The sequence below is a fragment of the Lepisosteus platostomus genome, chromosome 3 (assembly GCF_059453375.1).
Source record: "Lepisosteus platostomus isolate fLepPlt1 chromosome 3, fLepPlt1.hap1, whole genome shotgun sequence".
NCBI lineage: Eukaryota > Metazoa > Chordata > Actinopteri > Semionotiformes > Lepisosteidae > Lepisosteus > Lepisosteus platostomus.
This window is the reverse complement of record NC_142613.1, coordinates 9,509,575-9,532,905: the sequence shown is the minus strand read 5'-3', so window position 1 is coordinate 9,532,905 and position 23,331 is coordinate 9,509,575. Positions and strand designations below refer to the sequence as shown.

The 23,331-nt window shown below is 44.9% G+C and overlaps 2 protein-coding genes across 4 annotated transcripts in view; one reads left to right on the top strand and one right to left on the bottom strand.

Moving 5' to 3' along the window:
- ogdhb (oxoglutarate dehydrogenase b) overlaps positions 1–4,411 on the top strand; it is a 49,766-nt gene extending 45,355 nt beyond the window's left edge. For all 3 annotated transcript variants that reach the window (XM_088624349.1, XM_088624348.1, XM_088624350.1), the window contains 2 exons: positions 175–329; positions 2,538–4,411. In XM_088624349.1, coding sequence (XP_088480475.1) covers positions 175–329; positions 2,538–2,658 — 276 coding nt within the window. In that variant the 3' untranslated portion in view covers positions 2,659–4,411. The remainder of the gene's footprint in view (positions 1–174; positions 330–2,537) is intronic.
- Positions 4,412–5,025: 614 nt separating this feature from the next.
- Positions 5,026–22,732, bottom strand: pargl (poly (ADP-ribose) glycohydrolase, like). Its single transcript, XM_088624351.1, has 17 exons — positions 22,546–22,732; positions 19,170–19,684; positions 18,133–18,494; positions 17,306–17,422; positions 15,448–15,534; positions 14,816–14,887; positions 12,795–12,881; positions 12,488–12,648; positions 11,882–11,955; positions 11,405–11,471; positions 10,688–10,763; positions 10,455–10,602; positions 9,897–9,975; positions 9,325–9,433; positions 9,137–9,245; positions 7,358–7,486; positions 5,026–6,769 (listed from the first exon to the last, which is right to left on the bottom strand). The coding sequence occupies exons 2-17, from the start codon at positions 19,663–19,665 to the stop codon at positions 6,657–6,659; spliced, it is 2,286 nt and encodes a 761-aa protein (XP_088480477.1). The 5' UTR covers positions 19,666–19,684; positions 22,546–22,732; the 3' UTR covers positions 5,026–6,656.
- Between the last annotated feature and the right edge of the window lie 599 nt (positions 22,733–23,331).

The following is a 23,331-nucleotide window of genomic DNA, read 5'->3' as shown; positions in this document are numbered from 1 at the left end:
CTGAACTCTGGAGTTCCTGTGCTCTTTGGGTGTGCCCACCCCTCTGTCATTCAGCCCGTCTCCACAGCCTTTTACTCTCCAGGCGTCGGCCTGTTTCTCTGTGGAGCTGCGCACGCGCCCTGCCCGTCTCCCTGCCCCCTGGCTCTGTCCCACGCTTCCTCACTCTCTGTGCAGCTCTCTCCGTTCCCCTTCGACCTGGTGAAGGCCGAGGCTGACAAGTACCCGGAGGCGGACCTGGTGTGGTGTCAGGAGGAGCACAAGAACCAAGGCTACTACGACTACGTCAAACCACGCATCCTCACCACGTTTGGTCGCGAGCGGCCAGTCTGGTAAGCAGACTTTCCCTGCATCTTGCACTTCCTCTTACCAGTAGGGGTCTTTCACTGAATGCCATCTCGGTGTCTGACTGGACATCCCAGCCAAGTTACCGTTGCCCTTAAACTGGGTGGCTGCAGTATCCAGTGGTACAACAGGACTGGATCAGTGACTTTCTTTACTTGTTATCTCCACTACAAGTAGTAATGGGCCCAATTATAGCTGTAAGCATACCAGGTGATCACTTTTTTCAGCAATATTCAAATAGTGATAATATAAAAGGGTTAGCAAGCAGGTAATGTGATTTATTCAAATATATAAAAGAACTAAAGAAAAATGTTCAACCTGTTTATATACAGACATGATAGAATTTTTAAACTTATCCCAACACTTGTTTGGATAATTGGTCTGTAGAAAAGATTCATTATTCATTTATGCACCACAAATTTGATACATTACAAGCCTTTATAAAAACGCTACAACTTCAAATAATAATTCCTTATACTTATATAGCGCTTTTCTGGACCCTCCACTCAAAGCTTTCTGCCAGAACACTCCCCACACACCAGCTCTTAGTGGGGAGGAGAACAGAGTGATGAAGCCCATTCAGAGATGGGGATTATTAGGAAGCCATGATGGGTAAAGGCCAGGGGGAAATGTGGTCAGAACACCAGGGTAACACCCGTACTCTTTTCGAGAAACGCCCTTTTTTAATGACCACAGAGAGTCAGGTGTCAGTTTTGAGTTGCAGGGTGATGTAGCTGCTGGCGATAGAAGCACGTTTTGTGTAAAGTGACTCCTCTCTAGGGAAGTAGGAATTTTACGCCAGTAGGTGGCATGCTTTGGTAGCCAAATTGGTTATGACTTAAAGCATTCAAATGATGAAATTCTCAGAAAGGATTGCGTATGGAAAGCAGTTTAAACATCTTTCCACAGATCCTCAACAGGATTCAGGCTGGGCTACTCAAAGACATTCACTTTTTTATTCCTAAGCCACTCCAGTGTAGCTCTGACTTTGTGCTTTGGGTCATTGTCTCACAAAAAGGTGAATTTTGTTTTACAACTTTACGACTAAAGCAGGTTTTCCTCTGGGATTTGCCAGAGCTTTGCTCCAAATACTGCATTTTCTCATGCTTTGCTCTCATACTTGCATTTAGTCTTGACAAGCTTACTGATCCCTGCTGTTGAGAAGCAGAATTACAACACAGTGCTGCCAAAATATAATAATAATTGCTTACACTTATATAGAGCTTTTTCTGGACACTCCACTCAAAGCGCTTTACAGGTAATGGGGACTCCCCTCCACCACCACCAATGTGCAGCCCCACCTGGATGATGCGACGGCAGCCATAGTGCGCCAGAACGCTCACCACACATCAGCTATCAGTGGGGAGGAGAGCAGAGTAATGTAGCCAATTCATAGAGGGGGATTGTTAGGAGGCCATGATTGATAAAGGCCGATGGGAAATTTGGCCAGGACGCCGGAGTACACCCCCTTCTCTTTTCGAGAAACGCCCAGGGATTTTTAATGCCCACAGAGAGTCAGGACCTTGGTTTTACGTCTTATCCGAAGGACGGCGCCTGTTTACAGTATAGTGTCCCCATCACTACACTGGGGCATTAGGACCCACATGAGCCGCAGGGTGAGCGCCCCCTGCTGGCCCCAATAACACCTCTTCCAGCAGCAACCTTAGTTTTTCCCAGGAGGTCTCCCATCCAGGTACTGACCAGGCTCACACCTGCTTAGCTTCAGTGGGTTGCCAGTTGTGAGTTGCAGGGTGATATCCACTTGTTCACTTTAGATCAAAGGACACTTTAAGAAGTGACATGGAATACAGAGGTAGTTTTTTTTTTTTTCTGGGACAGCAAAGGATCAGACCTCCCTGGTAATTCACAATGTTTAACAGTATAAATATCGAGGGCTTGATCTCCAGTGACTAGGTTTCTAGAGGTTAAGCATCAATTTGAAGAAAGAGTGATTTAGAGATGCCAGATCCATCCACATTTTCATTAGTTTGGAAGTCATGGCCTACTTCACGGTCATGCAAATATTATAGACTGGACCTCAGTCATCTCTGCCTGCTGCTGTATGTTTATCTTTTGATCGCCTCGTTAGCCTGTGGCATGATTTCTTGTGCTATTGTTTGTGCTCACAGATCTTTGTGCCCCTAGATCCCTTGTGTATGTGGCCTAACCGTGTGCACGTGTGTGTTTTTGTGCAGGTATGCAGGTCGCGACCCTGCTGCAGCTCCAGCCACTGGAAACAAAAAAGCTCACCTGCAGGAGCTGAAGCGCTTCCTGGACACTGCCATGGACCTGGGCAGCTTCAAAGGCCAGTCCTAGCCCCCTGCCCGCCAACTCCAGACCCCAGGCTGTGGTTAAAGAGGCTCAGCCCCAGCCCTTCCCCGTCTTCTCCCTCCCCTCCGTCCCACACGCAGCTCCTGGACTCCCATACTGGCGCTCAGAGCAACAGCCCTTGCCTGACCCCTCCCCACAGTCCCCTCTCCGCACGCACACGACAGCACTGCCCCCACGTCCCCCTGAAAGCCAGCTGCACCCCCACAGCGCCACCCGTCTCCCTACGAGAACGACACCACCCAGCGACACTACAGAACTGCAGTGACCTGTTGAAAACAAAATAAACCTTCTAAGGCAGTCAGTCATCCATGCCAGTGTCGTCTTTAAATGGGGACATTTTTAATAAGCACCGTGTCGAGTATCTGTGTATTCCGAGATAGCTAGCACTGAGTGTCTCCCTCCTATCTTGTCTGAACGCTTGTACCGAAAGGGTGAAACTGCGGAGATTGTACCCTCCTCCTATCTTGATCGAGAGCCAGGTCAATGAGTAAACAATTATTCCCCTCATCAGGTCAGCTCAGACATCTTACTGCATCCCTCCATGCGAAGTGGGGAAGGGTGCAGGGTGTGACAGCTCAAGGCTACTGAGTCAGCCTCTGTGCCATGATGTAATCATAGTGGCATTTGCACAGTGCGAAGTGGACAACTCAAACCCAATTTGCTGCATGATCACTCGTCTTACGGAATACCCCAAGCCCACTGCCAAAGCAATAATGATGCATTAGTAGGTGTGCAATGCTGATGTCCTGCCTGACTGCATCTGGAATAAGTTAGTCGTCTCTGGGCGTGCAGCAATGACCCCTCCCACCCTCCTCCGGGCCGTGCAGTCTGAGCTCTGTATGACCACTACCTGTTCATGCTGTGACATCTGCCACTTCTTCATCACCACACATTTTCTCTTTTCAGTTTTGTCTTTTTTTTTTCGACGTATGTTTGTAGGATATAAAGAATTTGTATGCACAAAAGAACCTAAACTTAAAAACTCCACAGCTTCAGTAAAATGGAGGGGGGATTGCTGACACTGTACCAGGGTTGTGTCATTAGTTACTTACTGCACCGTCTTCCCTCTGGACTGTTAGTAGTAAACCAAAACAATGTTACAGAGACACTTGAACACATTTCTACGTCAGGAGTGCAGCTTGTATACTGTTGTGAGATTATAATCAACTGTACAATGAGCCTTTGGCAGGACATGGCGCCATTGATGGAACCTCGGGTCATGCTGTAGTTTTAAACTGTTTTATCATAGTTGTGATTTTAAAGCCGTTTCTAAGGCCCTGCTTTTGGAAGCTGTAACCTTTGTTTGTCCAATCTAGCCACAGCAGATTGGTCTAATTGTACGGCTGCGCGTCTCGGCAGTGGCGTCAGTTCCCGTCCGTCAGACCTCCTCTGTAGTGAATGACGGAGATTTAAATCGCCGCTGGCTTGTCGTTTAAAAACCCACGCCTTTCCCCATTCCTCCCCCCCCCCCCCATCGCTCGTCTCCTGCTCTCCGATCTCCCGTGCCAAAACCCAGGGTCATGTTTGATTTTTTATGAAAGGAAAGAAAATTTAGGACCTGGAACAAGCGTGAAGGGAAAAACAAACCCAATACCTTACAGCGCAAAAACAAAAAAAAAATGAGAAAAATAAAATCACCACTCTCCAGGACAAAGTAACTGACTTATTTATTTTCGTATGGGTGATTAAATTTTTCCATTGTATTATTTTGCTTCATTCAATAAAGACTATCTTCTCACTGGAGCTTTTGTGAATTTGTGAAAAACGGCCCTTGACAAAATCCGTATACAGATATGTCTAGAAACTGTTCCATCTTTATCCCCCTTTTCCCTAGCAGGCACTGAACACTTGACAGATTTTTTTTTCGCACCTCTAAGATGGGACTTTAGAAGGTGAATAATCAATGTTAAGCTATTATGAAAGGAATTAAAATGTTAATTGGCTGAAATGAAAGTGATAGGTGAATAATAATCCTACTGAAAACCTTTAAACAAGCTTTAAAAAAGAAAGATAGTCAAGATTTCTCTTCTGCATTTTCTAGACATGACAATATCCCAGCTGTCGGCATGAAAAAGCTTGAATGATCTTTATATCTGCTGAGCTGGGTTGTGGGAGATTAGAGCACCGTCTTTAAATGATACCCAAGTTGTGCTTAATTGTTTCTCCTTTGGCCAAGTTTTTTTTTGGGATAGTGGAGGTTAGCAGAAGCATTTTTAAAGATTTGAACAAAGTACACTGAAAAAAGTATTTGGGAGAGAAAAATTTGCATTTGCAAATGTTATACTATGCAATTCACTGGAGGAAAGAAGTTAATTCCAAAAATTCAGTTCAATACATGGAAGTGAAAAGCCATTTTTCCTTGGTACACACGATTTTAATTATGCAATACAGTAAATAACAGATGTTTACATTTTGCTTTTCATGGTAGAGGCTTCCATTGTGAAGTTTGTATCCTGAGCTACTTCTATTAAAAACAACAACCTTTTACTAGCATGGGAGAAATTTTGTCTGGAAGGCACTTCAAAAAACTTCACAATAAAGGTTATGTACCGTAAATAGCTAGAAGAGGCATTCTTCACTGATGGATCATGGCACAATCTTGAGGCACCAGTGTCAAGAAGGCTTGTGCAGTAGCACAGTCTACTTGTGCAGTAGTACCTTGTTTCGGTATGTTGTTGAAGTGACAGCAATACTTACGACTGCAATGTATCTTCATTCTGAAGGTTATGTACAGCATGGAAGCTACAAGCCCAAAAACCCAATCTGCTCCTCTCAAGTGGTCATTCCAGTTCTTTGCTTGAAAAGCTCTCAGAGGCTACAGTGAGCCAGTTAACCAGTTTCAAATTCTACAGCAATATATGGGGTAACTAATGAACCGAAGTGAACAACAGATATCTCGAAGACACTTCCAGGATTTGATTGGTTTAATAGAGTGTGGCACAGATTCTCCATACACTACATGTTCCTTGGAGTTTTGTCTTGTATGGCAGGAAGATGGACGTGTGACCCTTTCCTGCCAGACAGCTTGGAGCAGGCTGGATGACGTAGGTGAGTGTCCAGAAGGAGCCAGCTCGGAGCAGGCTCGATGATGTAGGTGAGTGGCCAGAAGGAGCCAGCGTGGAGCAGGCTGGATGAGGTAGGCGTGTGCCCAGAGGGAGCCAGCTCGGAGCAGGCTGGATGACGTAGGTGAGTGCCCAGAAGGAGCCAGCTCGGAGCAGGCTGGATGACGTAGGAGAGTGCCCAGAAGGAGCCAGCTCGGAGCAGGCTGGATGACGTAGGAGAGTGCCCAGAAGGAGCCAGCTCGGAGCAGGCTGGATGACGTAGGCGAGTGCTCAGAAGGAGCTGACACCTGCATACCTGCAGTGTGCCACGGTCACGAGTGCTGCTCTTCTCTGCCCCTGCCATGAATCAATCCTCACACTGGAGTAGTAAACTCCACTGAAACTGCACCAAAACACCAGATCATTGGCTGAAGGAGAACTCTACACTGTTGAGGTGTTACAGGCTGCAATGTCACTTCAGTAAGCCGCTCAGTGGACTCAGCCCTGATGCACCCTGCAGATCGTCATTTATTCAAACCCACTTTACAGTAGTACAGCACTGCACTTCAGTACAATTTTGTGCAGGATTGTTAAATCAAAAATAAAAAAGGTTCATTCTTTTACTTTACTTGACAAACCCACGGAGAAAAAACAAATTTAAAACAAATTATCATGAACATAAACACAACAGTAGCTTTCCAGTTAGGATCTGGACTCAACCTTCAAGGCCAGAGCTCAGTTGACTGGACAGACGTCATGGCTTTTCCTGTTTAGAGAGCCAAAGTATTTAATCCCGTTTTCACTTAAAAGTTCCAACTACCATTTTTTTAACCAGCTGGTCCACCTTATAAATGTAGAGCTTAAAGTTTAAAGTAAGAAAGTAATACTGCCTCCTTAAGATCTAAGGAGAGCATCCTCATGTTTAATGCAGTTTATCCTTCCTTAGTGCTTACTTGCAGTTTCCATTATTTTTTTGTAAACAAAATCATACAGTGACTGTCTCTCTCCTTGGGAATATTTTTGGCAATACAGAGTCAGCACGCCATACAGTCTCCCTGTGGATAAGAAAGAGAAAAAGGTTAAATCTTCATGTGTTCCAACACTTTCAACTGCTGTATCTGTTGAAATGTCCCTGAATTCACAGTTTTAGCTTTGAAATTTCAAAAGAGGTTGACTTTTAACTTTCAGTGGCATTTGTCAATCCATGCAATATGACAGTTTCCCACATTTTCCTGGTCAGGGTCATCAGACGGTACCTTGTCTGGTCCTGGAGAGACCTGCAGGACTTGCAAGTGTTGTAGGCAGCCTTAAATGGTCAATAGATAATGCTCTAAAAAGCATTTTAACATAAATTGAACAACTGATTGATCCAATTAAGTTATTAATGTGCACTGTTGCTACCCAAGACCAAGGTTCGACACACCTGTTTTTGTCACTTGACAAAAAGCTTTTCTTTATCCATGTAGGCTCAAAACCATCATGTCAGACAAAGTTCGTACTTGTGTACGATATTAATGCATGCTTCTTTGTAGCCTTTGCGTTCATGAGGTGAAGAAGGGGAAAGTGCATGGTATGTTCGCATTTTCCAAATGATGACACCAGCAGAAACCCCACTGGTGGCCAGAGCCTCCTCCCACACTCACCCACAGTGACGCGCTGTTTGGTCAGGAAGCAGTGCATTTCCCTAATCTCCTTCTCCAGAGCATGGTCTTTGCAGGTGAAGTACACTATGCCTCTCTTGGCTTTAGATGCAGCCATGATCTGGATTAGAGCTGAAAAAAGGACAAAAAGGAAGGAAGCCAGTGAGAGAAGGAGAGAGAATGATCAGTGACCTCAGTTCCTCTCTTAACCCCTGCATCTTATTCCATCTAAATTCTTAATCATCGAGGCTTATTAAGAACGTATTTTATTAATTGTTATTTAAGTAGAATTGCCAGTTCAGCCCACACACCAACTGAAAGAGCCTGTGCAGTAGTGTGTTGTAGCTTTCATCGATCAGAGTTTCTCATCACCTCTCGTGTTCTTCTCTCTGGTGTGTCGAAGCGCTGGTCCTGGAGAATGTGCTATACATACTGTATGAACAAGTCCTCATGTCCAGTGGCAAAAAGACACTTTTTGGCTGTTTAATTGCAGAAAGAGAAGCTCCAATTTGTGAGGACATAGACTGTTTAAAATTGAGGATTTAGTCTTGTCTTTCTCTTTTGTTTTATATGTCCAAAAGTACACAAAGATAAATTGCAAAGGGGGACTGCTATTGTACTGAGCTGCACTCCTATGACTGAGACAGACGGTTCATGAATCCTGCTGTGCACTAACCTTACACACTGTGTAAGGAAATCCAGAGCACCCCGTGTAAACCAATAGGTGTAGAAAGTTAACATGCAAACTCTACCCAGCCTGAAATTCAGAAGCAATAGCACTGCCACACCACCACTGCTGTCAGAATTTTAATATTACACTACTAGTTGTTATATTAACTATTTTTCTCCGTTGAAATGTACTGTCGAGGAATATTTCAGAACTTTGCATCCAGAAGCAGAAAAGTTTAATCTTACAGCATCAAATCATTTTCCTGCAGGAAGGCAGAAAGAGGACATGAGACCTCTGTCTCCTTCTGCTTCACTGAACACGTGCATCTCCCAGGAGCACCACGAGTTCAGAGGAAAGATATGCTATTAATTTTGTTTTACTATTTTAGAACCATTACTAGTATTATACTGTATGTGCTGCATGAAGAACAGAACAGATGTCCCCCGAGAGTAAATCAAGGACTGGAAATAGCATCCCTAAGGGTTTCTTTTTTTCCAAAAGCTGGTGCCTCACATGTGCACGTCTTTTCATTTGCAGAAGAAGTGCTTTAAAGGTGGTGGAAGAAATGGTGTGCAAGCAGATGTGACAGCTGTGAAAGTACTGGAGTTGAGCGTCTGTGGGTCACATGAAGAAGCCAAGGGCAGGGCGGCAAGCAAGCACAGGCAGGCCTGGTAAACAGGCTGCCAAAACACAAAGCAAGGAACTAGCATGGGAACTGGGAAGGGAGAGCCCAGAACACCGCCAAGGCAGATCTTAAAAAGGCTGTTTTTCATGAGACGGGCCTTGTCGGAAAGTGAGCGAAGCTAGAACTGACTTTCTTCCTGAGCAAGTAGCCCCGACAGCTGAAGGACAGGTAAGGCTCTGCTGTTTGACATAGTAATGCTAGCTTGTTTTACAGTGCTCCAGCAGGGGGCAACGTGACAACAATAATATGGTTCAGGAAGAAGCATGCTTAGCCCTGAACGGCCTTTACTCAGTTCCAGAGAACTGGTCTAGTGTCCTAGGCTCTGAAGAGCCCCTGTGTTTTAATTTCAGCTCAGGCTCACTGATCTCTAGTTGATGGCTGCCAGTAATTAATATCGAACCCTGAACCCCCATCCCATCTCACTCACCTTTGAGGCGAGGGTCACCATGGAAAGCCCCGCAGCCCCAGTTGCCAGTGGCAATGGGGGTGTAGTAGTCTGGGTGTATTCCACAGTCTTCATAGAATCCACAGTATGCCTTTAACACACGCATACACATTAGACACCCGCAGTGCACAGTGGCTTCCGCACACACTCCCCCCTGGTCAGGCACCCACCTTATTCAGCTCTCGGGTCACACTGCCCATATTGAACTGTTCACTGGGGTTTTGGAACTTGAGCGCGTCGATGGCCACTATTTCTGTACGGAGTCTCATCCACTCGTCTCTGTGTGCATAAAAAGACAGGATAGGATACTTTTTCTGGAGCCTCATCGATCGTTCCTGGACTGCAAAGCCACACTTGTGACCTCAGACGAGTCTCAGGACAAACATGAGGCACAAGGGGAAACTACAGGGAAGCGCTTTTTTTTACGCAAAGAGAGGTGTGAGTGTGGAGCAAGCTACCCAACCATGCTGTTGAAGCTGATGCCCTGGCTTCCTTCAAGAAACGTCCGATCAATCCTGTAGCTGTTAACTGCCCTTCTCTGGTTTGTAAGTGTTCTAATGTTATTTTTTTAAGAAACAATTATATCATCGCTGCGTGGTTTGAAAACCTTACAATTTACTTCACTTGAACTGCAAAGTTTTATTCGCAGCTTAAGTATCCAGGAAAATACTGTGATTAGAAATTGCTGCCATCGATTACATGTTGCCATACTGATCTGTGGAGTAGAATCTAAGAACGCTACCTTTCCGTGTTGTCTATGTAAGGCGCTGTCCACCTGTAGGAGTCGCTGTAGCCGGTGTAACAGCTGTAGCGCTGTGCCCCTGCAGAGAGAGAGAGAGAGAGAGAGAGAGAGAGAGAGAGAGAGAGAGAGAGAGAGAGAGAGAGAGAGAGAGAGAGAGAGAGAGAGAGAGAGAGAGAGGGTCAGGGGGTCAGAAGTCTCTCAACGCCTCGAGTTGCTCCTGCTCTCCTCCATACAGCAGCCTCCACAGCTTTCGCATCGGACTCACGGCAGTGAGAAAGGCTTGATTCAGTTGTCGAAAAGAATTCATTTCTCTGGTTTCTGAATGATAAAAAGCCCATCATTTTGTAACAGCAGTTAAGGAGCAAGTGAGACAAGTGCAAACCCACGATCCCTGCTGTGTCCCACCACTGTCCTGTCTCTGCACTTGGCCTCTTCAGTTCTCTCTGTGCCAGTCACTATTTCTGCCATGGTAGCCACACTACTTGCACAACGGCACACAGGGACACCTGTGCAGGACAGAAGGCAGGGTAAGCGGCTGGCACTGTGGCACTGGCGCACCTGTGATCCGCAGGCAGTCTCGGTCGCCCAGCTTCTCCGTGAAGAGCCGCGCCACGATCAGCTCGGGGTTGATGAGGAAACGGATCTCCTCCTGGACCAAGCCGTTGCCCAGAACCCCTCCACCCACCAGATTACAAGCAAAGTCCACCTGCGGGCACACACAAAGGTCAGCGGGGGGCTGCAGACACAGGGGTACGCTGTGTTGCTTGAAAATGTCCGGGGCCCCTCCCTACCTGCAACATTCCCTCGCCTTCGGTCTCAATGGTGCCGTCCGACTGGACGTGAAGTTTGGAGATCGTGTCGTTACAGCTGAGCAGCAACAGAGGGAGAGAGTCTTCAATGAGTTTTAACAAACTTTCTGCACCTGTCAAAATTCAGGTCTCTATTGCTACTGTCTGTCAGCGCTGTCCTTACATTATTAGGAACTATAGCAGTCCTCGTCATTTCAGTCACCAATAATACAGGTGATCAAGAGTTAAAGGGGAAAGGAAGCTTATCATACACCTACACATGTCCACTGTTTCCGTCCTGCTGATAAGTGTGAGGCCGATACCAACAAAAAAAAAATTGTTTTCCAAAATGCATCAGTTCCATTACCAACAAGCTTACTCAAACTTGTGGGGGACACTGTGTTTCATACTATCTACAAACCACTCTTTAAACAAATGCTTTTTTTCAGAGCAAAACAATAAACACAACAAAAACGAAGCGAAAAAGTGTGAAAAAACACTAAAAAAGGCCATTTAACATGGGGCTAATTACGTGTGTTCTTAAGAACAGGCATGTGCACACCCTGCCTCCACACTGTCGCCAGCAAACTGTACATATGAGCTGAGGCGGTTAGTGAAACACTGAAGACCAGTGCTCCCACGCTCACTGACTGTCTTCACAACTGCGCAACTGGTCCTTCAACTTCCTTGAGCGCCGAAATGTGAGAGAGCGATAATTACTGTTGCCATGAGATGTGTTCTGTCAGATGCCGTCTCTCAAAGGTCACCAGGCCACGGGGACATGCCTCTGTGAGGGGTCAATCAGAAAGAACAGGTGTAGTTCTTCATTGGGCAAATGCTTTGGATTAACAGAGAGAAATGTAACCCTGTTCACTACTCCAGTGTCCACTACACTGTCTTCTCAGTGATGGACAGTAGTTTTGGCTCTGGAACAGAGAGGTGATCAGTGCTGGCTTGTTACATTCTGTAGGCACACAGGTCCATTGCTGTCTTTTTTCGCAAACAGAGAACAGGCCCATGGTGCCTGAGACACTGGCTGCTGACAAGCAGGATACAATACGCACAGAGCCTGTTTCAGAGCCTCCGAATGAGTGCTATTTCTACAAGGGCTCCCTGCAGGAGTGTACTACAGTTGTGAGCATACCTGCCTGCAGCGTTTCTGTGCTGGCAGTGGAGGAGTAGAGATGAACAACATACCTGTCACAGTTCTGAAGTAATGGAAAAGTGTCTGGAGTTTCTGGTGCTTCCGTTCTGAGTACTGTCCAAACAGCCTGCAGGAAGAACACAGTTACAGCATCACCACGCCTCACCCCTGCAGGACCCTCTTTAAGGAGTGCAGGGTGGAAATGAGAGTAAGGCCTGTGAGTCAGGAGACCAGCCCAGGGCTACTCTGCACAAGCAGATCAAAGTCTGAGTGGAAAGGACTGCTGGCAGGATTCACCAGGATGGGCCAGTTTGTAACCTTTCTTATCTTCTTATATCGGGAGTACGAATGCTGGCGATTGAGGTTCACCAGTGGTTGAAAAAGCAAAGGCTGAGTTCCATGATCCTGACACCTTTACTTCGAGTTTTGCTCATAACGTGGGTCCCTAACCAATGTCATTATGAGCTTAGCGCAGGGGATGGAGTAGGAGAATAGGACGACATCGTGACACAGGCTCCCAGGATGAACGGACGGCCTCTTTCGAGATACAGCTGCTGATATCGATTTCAGGGAAGGCACTCTGTGTTGTGTGCTTTTGCGTAGTGGTTGCTTGAAACAGGCAAGCAGGTGGCTGTAGGGGGGAATCGCGAGTCACTGACCTGCTGAAGTTGATGTCTGGGTAGTTGCTGTACTCGGAGTGCTGTTTGGTGGTGTTGCGGTTGGGGAAGGTGCAGTAGAAGGCGTTGGCCAGCAGGCAGGCGATCTGCTTCTGCGACAGAGTGATGGAGTGATTGTGGCCCTGCCTCAACAAAGGGATCGCCTGCAGACACGGGGACACCAGCAGCAAGATCAGGTAAGCTGGGAGAACTGACACCAGTCCGCGCTCAGACAACAGTACGTTCTTCAGAAAGACTGATGCCGATTTTGAGGAGACGTGATCTGGATGCGTCCCTTACTGCCCCTTACCATCTGGCACACATCTGGGAGACTGACAGCCAGCTCGGCAATCTTGCCCAGGGTTCGAGAGCAATCTCTTTTGTCCTTGGGAGAGTTCTGTTGGAAGAAGGGAGAGTCGGCGTACATCAGGGCCCAAAGGTGTACATTGACTTATTTTGACATTTTCTGTTGTTTTCGAACCAGTGGAGAGAGTTTTGTTAAGTAACTGACATCTCAGCAGGAAAAGACCCTAACTTCAGGACCGGGGTTGAATAACACAGACCTTTAGAATTGGGGGCAAGGAACAGCTCTAAACAGCTGAAGAAAGAAAAGCTTCAAGTGGAGCACAGAACAGAAGTGTACAGTGTAGTGTAGTAAATTATAGAACTATAGTATTTTAAAGTATAGTACAGAAGAAGAATTGACTGAAGACAAGGAAACTTAAAGCACATCATGGTGACTGAAATTACAGCAGAGTAACAGGTGATGAACTAGAGCAGTGGTTCTCAAACTGTGGTACGGGTACCTAAAGTGGTACGCGGAGTGCCGCTAGGTGGTACGCCAAATGACCCTGGAACTGTGTCGTGTGCGCTGAAAAATCAGGATGGGTTTTCATATTTTGTATTTTAATACGTGTCGAATACGCAGCCTAAATACTACGATACAGTGTGCGCTAATACTTCAGTGGACACAAGAGATACTCTGTAATTCTATACCACTCTATAGGAATGCGTGGTATGGAAGCAAGTGACCAATTGTATTTAAAAAAAGCTACTGTATCTCCAGCAAATAGGGAGGTAGGAGAATGTACGTGATTTTGGAACAATGTCAATGTTGTAAGCACAGGAATGCGAAGAAATACGTGCTACGAATGTTGGTAATCTTGTGAGCACAGGAAAGCGTGATAGATAACAGAAAAATATTTAAGAACTGTTCTAAATTAATTTGAGAAAAATACACATAGCGTCTCTGTGTTTCACTCCCATGCGAATGAAATAAAAACTTAAAATAAATACGGAAATAAAAACGGAAACACTGAAAAATGCAAGCTTGCGGATTGCTAAAGCAGGTAAGCCCCATACTATTTTTGAAGAACCTTATTTACCATTGGCAAAAGAGCTGACGTATTATGTGAGGAGAAAAAGCTGCTAAACAGCTCGACCTGCTGCCCCCTGAAAGACACAGTCACTCATAGAATTATTGAAATGAAGGATTATATCAAATGTACGCTGATAGAGCGCGATAAGATGAGCAGATGCTTTTCACTGCAATTAGATGAGTCTGTAGTCGATTTGGCCAATTTGCTCATTTTACTTTAGATACGAGTTTGAGGGCATGTCCCATGAGGACTTTCTGTTCTGTAAGCCGCTACGAACAGGAACTACAGGAGAGCACATACTTTAGCTTCTGAATGAATTTATCGAAGAGAATGGGATAAAATATGTCGGAGTTTGTACAGACGGTGCTAGAGCAATGACAAGCCGACACAGCGGTGTAGTTGCACGAATTAGAGAGGTTGCTGCAGAAATTAATGGACGCATTGCAACATCCACCGCGAGACTTTTGCAGTCAAGAAAATGCCTGACGATTTAAAATCTGTTAGACTCCGTTGTGAATTGTATCAAGGCTCGAAAAATTAATTCACATCTGCTTTGCTCGACTAAACAGGCTCACCCCTCTCACTGAAATGGTGCTTTTTAATTATTTTTATTTGTTGTTGTTACTGTTTTTTTCTGTAAAACACTTTGAGAAGCCACCTTTAAAGGCGCTATATCAAATAAAGTTTATTATTATAATATTTATTATATGTATGCCCGCTCATGTTGGTCATTGAGAATTTCTGGGGTTCCTATGGGATGATGACTTGTAGGTGGTACTTGGATGCTTTGGTTGGATTAGGGGTGGTACTTGGTCCAAAAAGTTTGAGAACCACTGAACTAGAGTATAAGACATGAAAGGCTGGTCTATTTACTCAGACAGGGCTTGTATCACAGAACACAGCACAAGGTGAACATGGAAAGCACAGTGGAGTGAGTCTGGAATTCACTGACCTTATAAAATTCATGGAGTGCATCAAATGACCATTCATCCTTATAAGCTGGATTGTACTTCTTTATAGCCTCCTTCACAGGATAAAGGGGAAAAATGCATCAGGTGTTGTAGGTCAGCACCCTTTCTGCTTGGGAACTCTGCTGGGGCTCCAAGATCATGCCCAAGTCTTTTTTCTTCACTGCTAAAGGTCTGGGCTCTAATCTGGGCATAATTCAAGTGGTTATACTCTAAATCAAGCAGTTATATACTTATTCAAGCAGTTATATTCTAAATGATGCTGTTATATACTAATTCAAGCAGTTGTACTCTATATCATGATGTTATACACTAATTCAAGCATTTATATTCTATATCAAGCTGTTATACTCTATATCAAGCACTTATAATGTACATCAAGAAGTTATATCCAAATTCAAGCAGTTATACTCTAATACTCTAAATCGTGCTGTTATATACTGATGACTGATGAGTGACTACACTATATAATGAAGGTTCTTGAGAATTTCACTGGAAGGCAGACTGGCATCAGGATGATGCCAAACAGCAGCGTGAGTTTGCGTTTTTCCAAACAGCTTCTCTGTGCTGCCCTTACTAATTATGACCCCTTATGCCCAGTTCAGACAGCTCCTACCTCAACATCAGTGACTGAAGGCTCCTTGGACAGGCGTGACAGTTTTTTCTTAATGGACTCCCAACGTCTGACACTATCACTCATGATCTGAAAGAAAGGACAGAGCCGACATCAAACACTCCCATCATCCAGTGCTCATGGTACAAAATAAAACCAGTTGTTAACTTACTTCCTGCCTTTTGTATTCATCCTTAAATCAGTACATCCTAGCTACTGTATATCTAGTCTCTTAAGGTTTTCCTCCAAAAAAAGAGAATGTGCTATTCTGAAGTTCAAAATGATGCTCATTAGTCAAGTGTACACACCACTTAAACTGGAGAGACAGTATGAAAAAAAACAAAGGAAATTTTATTCTCCTGAGTTAAAAACACATTGCCCACAATTCTACACTGCTGCACATTGAACTTAATTATAGTATATAGTTATTATATTTCTGTGATTTATTATTGACCACACTTTCTCTACAATCTCCCTCACAAAATCAGTCTTAACCATAACAGATGTTTCTAATTAATGTTTATTTTAGTACATTATAAGTAGAACTACCCAGAATCCAACACATTAAATGTGTCAAAACTATAGGAAACTGCAGCAATACCACAACACAACTTTGGTAAAAGTGTAAAAATATACACCATAGTAAGGGTTCATAAAGGAACAGCCAAGTCAGGAACAGAGATGACTTAAATTCAAAGATGCCACATCTGTCAATACCGTTAAAGTAGCTAAAACATATTGGTCTATGAAGGGTGTGATATACTGTAACATGACTTGATGCCATTCTCCCCCTTCCCATTCATAAGAGAAGACAGAGGTGGAAACTAAGTGCCTTCAGGGCTGAAAGCAGGAGGTCCTTCTTTACGTTAGGGGCGGTGCGGGTCTGGAACAAACTAGCGATGTTACGAAAGCACATTCCCTGGGATCCTTCAAGGAAACAGCCAGACAAGATCCTGGAGCAATAAGATACTAGTAACAGAATGAGCAAGGTGGACTGACTGGCACCCTCTCATCTCATCGGTAATCCTTAAATTTCCTAAAATGCCTTATCCAATTCAGGGTTGCAGGGGAACCAGAGCCTCCTGGCAAGCAATGGGAGTAAAATGGGGTACACCCTGGACTAGACACCAGTTCATCACAGGGCACCCACAGACAGACACACACCAGGGCCAATTTTCCCAGAAGCCAGTTAACCTACGAGTATGTCTTTGGACTGTGGGAGGAAACTGGAGCACCCAGAGGAAACCCACACGAACAAGAGGGGAACATACTAACTCCGCACAGACAGCACCCCAGGAACTTAACCCGGAGCCCCAGTGCTGAGACCAACCATTGGGGCACCCATTAATCTTCCCTAAGGTCTAAATCCAAACTTGGGTTTTCCACTTATTCACCGTTTAACATGCTAAACTGTAAATCATTTATAGATTTGGAAAAAAATACTTGGGGCATATTCCTACATACAGGACAACAGTTTAACATCAGGTCTGAAAATGGAAACAGCTGCAAGCAGCAAATGTGATATCAGATGCCTACAAGGAGAAGAACAGAACATGTTCCCAAATGTCGTGGAGATGCAGTCCAGAGTAAACTATCAAAGGAATCATTGGATGTACACTTTATACTTCAAAATAAGTGTATTATTTAACAAACTGTTAATGTTTCATGCCAAAGCCTTCATCGGGACAAATGTACTTTGTTCACTAAAATCCCACTTTATATAGAAATCCCCCTGCCAACAACATACAACATGAGAGGGGGAAAACCCCTGGTTAAAAACTGGAACAGCCATCATTGAATAAATAGACCAATTTGATTATATAAATTATAATTAGGATTCACAAAATAAAACATGCCCTACCATGGATTTTTTAGTGTACATGCTGTGCTCAGAGCAAGGCATTTTCACAAATGCACCATGCCAGTGATCTCTCCCCTCCTGGGGTTTCAGTTCTTTCTTGGCCTTAAAAGCATTCACCTACAAAGATGTGGAAAAAAGAAAGATCGTAAAATCCAGCTCAAACACCATTTTACCTGCTGGAACCCAGAGCTTGAGGAGGCAGCTATTCTTAACAATACCGTTTCAAAAAATGTAAGTTAGGTTAGCCTCCAACTTCAAATATTCCTTAGTCTCTGTGGACTTTAGCAATTTTATCAAATAGCAATTAAGCGCAGGGTGATCCCTCACCTTGAAGTGCAGCCAGTCTTTCCTGGTGATAAGCACTACAATACAGGCTGCTGGTGAAAAGGGTATTCCACTTCACAAACTCACTGGAGTCAACTACCAAACACTTTCCCCATGACTATGATCCCCATGTCCACATACAGGGGGACAAAGGAAGGGCAGGAAGACTCCTCCCACCTGCCCCCCTTCCAGCCAATCACATTTTAACACATCACAGGCAGCACAGCTCTGAAACAGTGGATCAGCGCTGATTGGCTGACCGCACCGTGAGCCTGCAAGCTCCCAGGATGCCACAGGCGTCACTGAGATCCCAGAGAACTGACTGACCCCACCCTCTGGTCAGATAGTGACCTGTCCCAGGCTCTAACCCGCGATACCTGGATCATACAGCTCCACTACTCTCAAACCCCACTCAACTACAATACTAAGGAAAAACAAATACAAGAAGCCAGTTCCTCTTATTTCAACAACAGAAAAAAAACGGCGGTTTCGCACGGCCTTACGTCTATGAGCACAGTTTGTGAATGGCTGTAGCAGAGGGGACGGAGAGACATTCTGTGCTTGGGCTTCATCTCTGATATCCCTGCGCACTCCTTCATCGCTGGCGCACCTCTGCCTGAACCCAGGGCCACGGTGCTCTCCTTCTTCTCCTCCCACTCCCTCTCCGCTCCAGCCGAAACTGTCGGACTCTCCCGGCTTTCGGAATTTGAGGAACCCCATCTTTGTCTTGGGGATTCAGACTCGCGGTCCTGCACCTGACACACTGTATTGACGTTTCTCTGATCAGTGTTGCCTTGATCATAGGTGAGACAGGATAACACTTGGGAACTGCTGTTTGCGTGTTGGTGATGTCTCTTAGCCATATCTGTGAAAGAGGGAGGGAAGGTTTCACATTGTCTCACCGCAAATAGAAGGATCACACAACACGTTTCTGCATGAACAAGCATCCAATAAAGGAAGAAGAGTCATCAGTAACATTTATGTAAAATTTAACAAAAATCATTTCTCTTGAAATGATTTTTCAAGAGATAATCTCTTTAATTATTTACAACTTCACATAACGGGTCCTTCAGGCACTGGTTGGCAATACTCATCCGTGCAACTTAAAATACACAGAAATACGCCTTCACTAAACATGGGCTGTTTAATGTGCCATAGGTGTTGTTATACTAAGGCTGTAAAATCCATATCAAGCTTAGCCAAGTTTTAGCCGAGCTTCTCCGTATTCACCTCTGAGGGATCCTGCTCGGAAACGTCCCTACTTATTCTGCTTAAAACAGGCCCCAGTCCCTCACAAGAGTCTGCTCTGTGAGGGGCCACAGAACAGCACTGTCTGCTGCGATCTCTGGAGAACTTGCTTTTTCAATGTTTGTTTACCTCTCTATTTTTTAGGGACAAGGGATTAATGAATCCCAATGGACTGGATTTTCATCCTTCAGCACAAAAGAAAACGTATTGTGTTTTTTAACACCTTCTTATTAACGAAAGCCAGTTATATATATATATTTTTTTTAAATAAACGGGCAGGTGACAGTGTTACCTTCTCCCTCTCTGTCCTCCATTACTGCCTCGTTCTGTAATGCCATGGCAGACTCAGCCTCGTGAGCTTCACTCTCTTCCTCCATCTTCCCAGGGTCTTCTTCATTCACCATGGGGCCGCCCGTGTGTGATGAGAATAATGGCGGCCCAAGAGCCCCATCAGACTTGTTTGCAGACACCTCTCCCCTGCCTTTATCTGCCCTTTCTGCATTTGTAACAATCTGTTTCAGTTCCTTTAACTCAAGCAAATGGCTCTTGATTTGTTCCCTCAACTGCTGGTTCTCAAGCCGTAGTCGTTTGTTTTCTTGTCTCAGTTCCTCCTGAGACACCATGGGAGAGGAGGAGGCGCTCGTGTCCGCCCCAGGCTGCTCTTCGGAGCTGAAGGTTACCATTTTCTCTTCTGACGTCGGTGGCGTGGGCTGGCCCACTTCCTCCGGGCTCTCAGCTGAAACCTCATTCCCCTCTTTGGAAGATGAGCTGTCCTGGATGCTTTCCATGCTTACTGCTCTCAAAGCCCTAGATTTCAATTGAGCATCAATACATCAGGCCTCACCATCCTCAACCTCAGTCTTAGCATGTATAAGTGTGCCTATCTGTTTTGACAATCTACCTGTACTACACATGGGAAACCCTAGCTGGGCTCCCCAAGAAGGTTAGGAGTGTTCAGGTGATGCCTGAGAAGGTTAGGAGCGATGAGGGTCTCCCGAGAAGATTGGAACTGTTTGGGTGCTCCTTGAGGAGGTTAGAAGTGTTTGGGTGATCCTTGAGGAGGTTAGAAGTGTTTGGATGATCCTTGAGGAGGTTAGAAGTGTTTGGGTAAGATTTGAGAAGTTAGGAGTGTTTGGATGTTCCTTGAGGAAGTTAGGAGTGTTTGGGTAAGCTTTGAGAAGTTAGGAGTGTTTGGATGATCCTTGAGGAGGTTAGGAGTGTTTGGGTAAGCTCTGGGAAGATAGGAGTGTTTGGGTAAGCTCTTGGAAGATAGGAGTGTTTGGGAAAGCTTTGGGAAGATAGGAGTGTTTGGGTGGTCCCTGAGAAGTTAGGAGTGTTTGTGTGTTTCCCAAGAAGGGAAGGAGTGTTCGGGTGCTCCCTCGGAAGGTTAGAAAGGTTAAGAAACACTGAGCTTGAGGATGCAACTAACACGCAACACAGTTTATTGCCCATTGCACCATTTTTCTTATAAGAAAATACTCAACGTGGTCCTTTTCACCCTTTAAAATACATGCATGCTCATCTGAGTTCAAAACCACATTCCAAATGAAGTTTTAGAATTTTGAGTCATAACGACTACATGCTTCAAGTAGTGCCATATTAGTACAATAATCATTCCCATTTTTAAGCACTGTAGAGTAGCCAGTGAGCACAGCAACCACACAATGGTCATTAATAATCAAATGATTACACGATTAAACTCACTATTGCTGACACCTTTTCTTAAAAGGAATAAGTTGCATTAAGTCACGGCACATAGGGTTTGATTTACAGATGCTGCGCAGGAGCAGGTTATTCTCTTTCATCTTTCCTGCTCGTGTTCTGGACACTCAGAAGAAGACAGCATATTGGTCACTTGATCGCCATTTTGTGGAGAGCTGGATTAATCTCGCTGTCTGGATAGACGCTGGAGGTCCGCATGACAAACACACAGTGTGTCAATACAGTGCGTTCGGTGAGAAGGGGCAGCAGGCATGGACGGGATTCACCTAGGGATATTGAGGTCACCGGACGTGATTTAAGTTGGCAGGGTTGAGGTAACTTTTCAATGCTGAGTGGAAGGCGGATACAGAGTCTCTGGATTGTCAGACCCTGCAGATGGTGCCCATCTTTAAGAACGGGGGCTAGAGGGTGTGTCTCACCGATAGGTGATCACACTACTCAGGCCTTCCCGAGGAATATACACCAGAGTGAAGGAAGGAGACTGTCCGCTGGCTGAACGGCAGGTTGAGGAGGAATATAGTGAGTTCTGTCCCAGTTCTCTCTCGCAGATAATCAAGGTTGACATGGCAGTCTGACAATCCAGCCCGCTTGTTTTGTAGACCTGAGGAAGCCACAGGGCCACATTCCTCAAGACGTCTTGCGGGAGATGCTGCCATGATTTAGCATGTTATCTGGTCTCTCTACTCTCAGCAGGAGAGATGTGTCCATGTTCTTGGCGTTCAGGGAGTTGATTCAGGATGCGCCTGGATTTTCACGAGCAGGAAATCGATCAGCCGACATGGGTATGGAGAGGGCCCTGCGGGGTCTGGAGGCAGCATCTCCGCTGTGTGCAGGGTATGTTGACTGTCGTGATCTCCACATGAGGGAGGACCATCTGCCCTTTGTAGCAGAGTTCAGGTGCCTCAGGGCCTTGCCCACAAGTAGTAGTTGTGTTAATAATAATAATAAAATTCCTGCATTTATTGAGCACTTTCTATCTAAAAAAATCCCAAAGCGCTTTAGATACAGGAGGGGACCCGTTTCCTTCACCACCGAAGAGCAGCCCCCATCTTGATGACACGCAGCAACACCACTGCAAGGCTGATCAGGGAGAGAAGCAGAAACTTCACCAGCTGAGTTCGCTTTGGAAATGCAGTCGGGCGGGCACGCACCGGTGAAAATTAAAAGGAAAGAGCCACCCTTCCCACTCTCAGAAAATAATACCGACAAGAACTGCTCATGAAAGAAGGGCTCATGAAAAGCGATATATAACACCACACTGACCGAATCGCGCTCTCTGACGATTGCTTTGTCCTGAGCTGACGCAGAAGGTTTCAGCCTGAATCTAGATGTTAACATTTGCGGGAGGTATTTTCCACAGTTACGGATGCACTCCCAAGCACGTCACGAGCAATCGTAAGAAGTGGACTGCTTTTACTGACTAAAGCAGGAAAGCAAATGAAACTCAGACGAGAGGTAAACAAACATTTGGGTAAGCAGAGGATTTCGTCTGAATGTATTATTAATATTACAATCATCGACTCCCCTGCGCACATGACTTGTGAGCGCTGCTCTTTCACTCAGTTTCGTTTTCGGAGAAACGGAAACTTGACCTCTTTCCGATTTGCATTGATAATTTGCTGATCTTTTTTTTAACCACTCCACACATAATACACAGAATATGTTTAACACATACAAGTGACGGATCACGAAGAGCCTGTACCGTCGTATTTCAGCATTAAATATGTCACACTCTCTCTTCAATATTTGACGACCTCTGTTTAGTAATACCAACACCCTACGTCGGGCACAAACAATACAATATTATTATCACTGTTAAACAACAGCAGTAACGGCCACAAAAACAAGCAACATACAAAACACACTGCTATTACTGATACGTTGTTGCCTGGATGCAGTTAACCGTACAGCAAGAAGTGTCGACTCTCGTATGTCGTAAAACTTACCTGCTTTAATCTATGAAATCGTTTGTATACAAAGAAAGAAACAACGCTCACTGGTCCCTCTTTTGAGCGCTAACTCGGATAGCTCTTTCAAAACTTCTTTCGGTTCTTATGAGACGAAGACACTGTGACTACCTCCATACAGCCATTACTGTGAGAGTGCGGCCAATCACAGGCTCGCTGAGGGGGCGGCTTTCAATAGTGAAAGTAACTTCTAGTACGGCGAGGTGTTGATAGCGGATCTTGTACCGGATAGCGGTACAAGATTTCGTTTTCAAAATTCACAGTCAGGGGAGCTGTGTTTTCATTTTAGGAGTACAGGTTCCCCTGGTGGTGCCAGATAAGATTGAATCTTTTAAAACAGCCTTTATAAAAAAACTCGCCGACGTTCACTTCTTGACCGAAATCAAAATGTTTTGTTTCAATGAAGGCATCTTCATTCTAAAAACAAAAACGCTTCGCTTCATCACTATTTCTGCCCTGTCATACATATAACCAGTCTTGTTTTTTTTTCCAATTACAACGTCATATTATGTAATGATTGTAAACTATATTATTATAATTTATGCCGGAAGTATTATACTATTGAGATAGATATGACGCAGTAAAAACGTGTGTGTGGCAGCAGGTGCTGTGGACTTATAGTGGTTGGTGTCTCTGCCACCGGGGAGTTTATCTTTCTAGTTCTTTTGAGTTTCTCCTCAATTAGACGTCTTCCTAGCTTAGACAGTGAGGTCTCTATCAACAACTTTACCGAAACAAAATTCAGATTCAAAGAGCTGTTCTTTT

Bases quoted from the DNA above. Each gene is read 5' to 3' on its own strand.
- pargl (XM_088624351.1), bottom strand. From the start codon at position 19,665: ATGGAAAGCATCCAGGACAGCTCATCTTCCAAAGAGGGGAATGAGGTT. The intron at 10,603-10,687 runs GTAGGGAGGGGC...GTGTGCCCGCAG, and splicing joins AAGGCGAGGGAATGTTGCAG to GTGGACTTTGCTTGTAATCT. The intron at 6,770-7,357 runs GTGAGTGTGGGA...TCTTATCCACAG, and splicing joins CAAACAGCGCGTCACTGTGG to GGAGACTGTATGGCGTGCTG.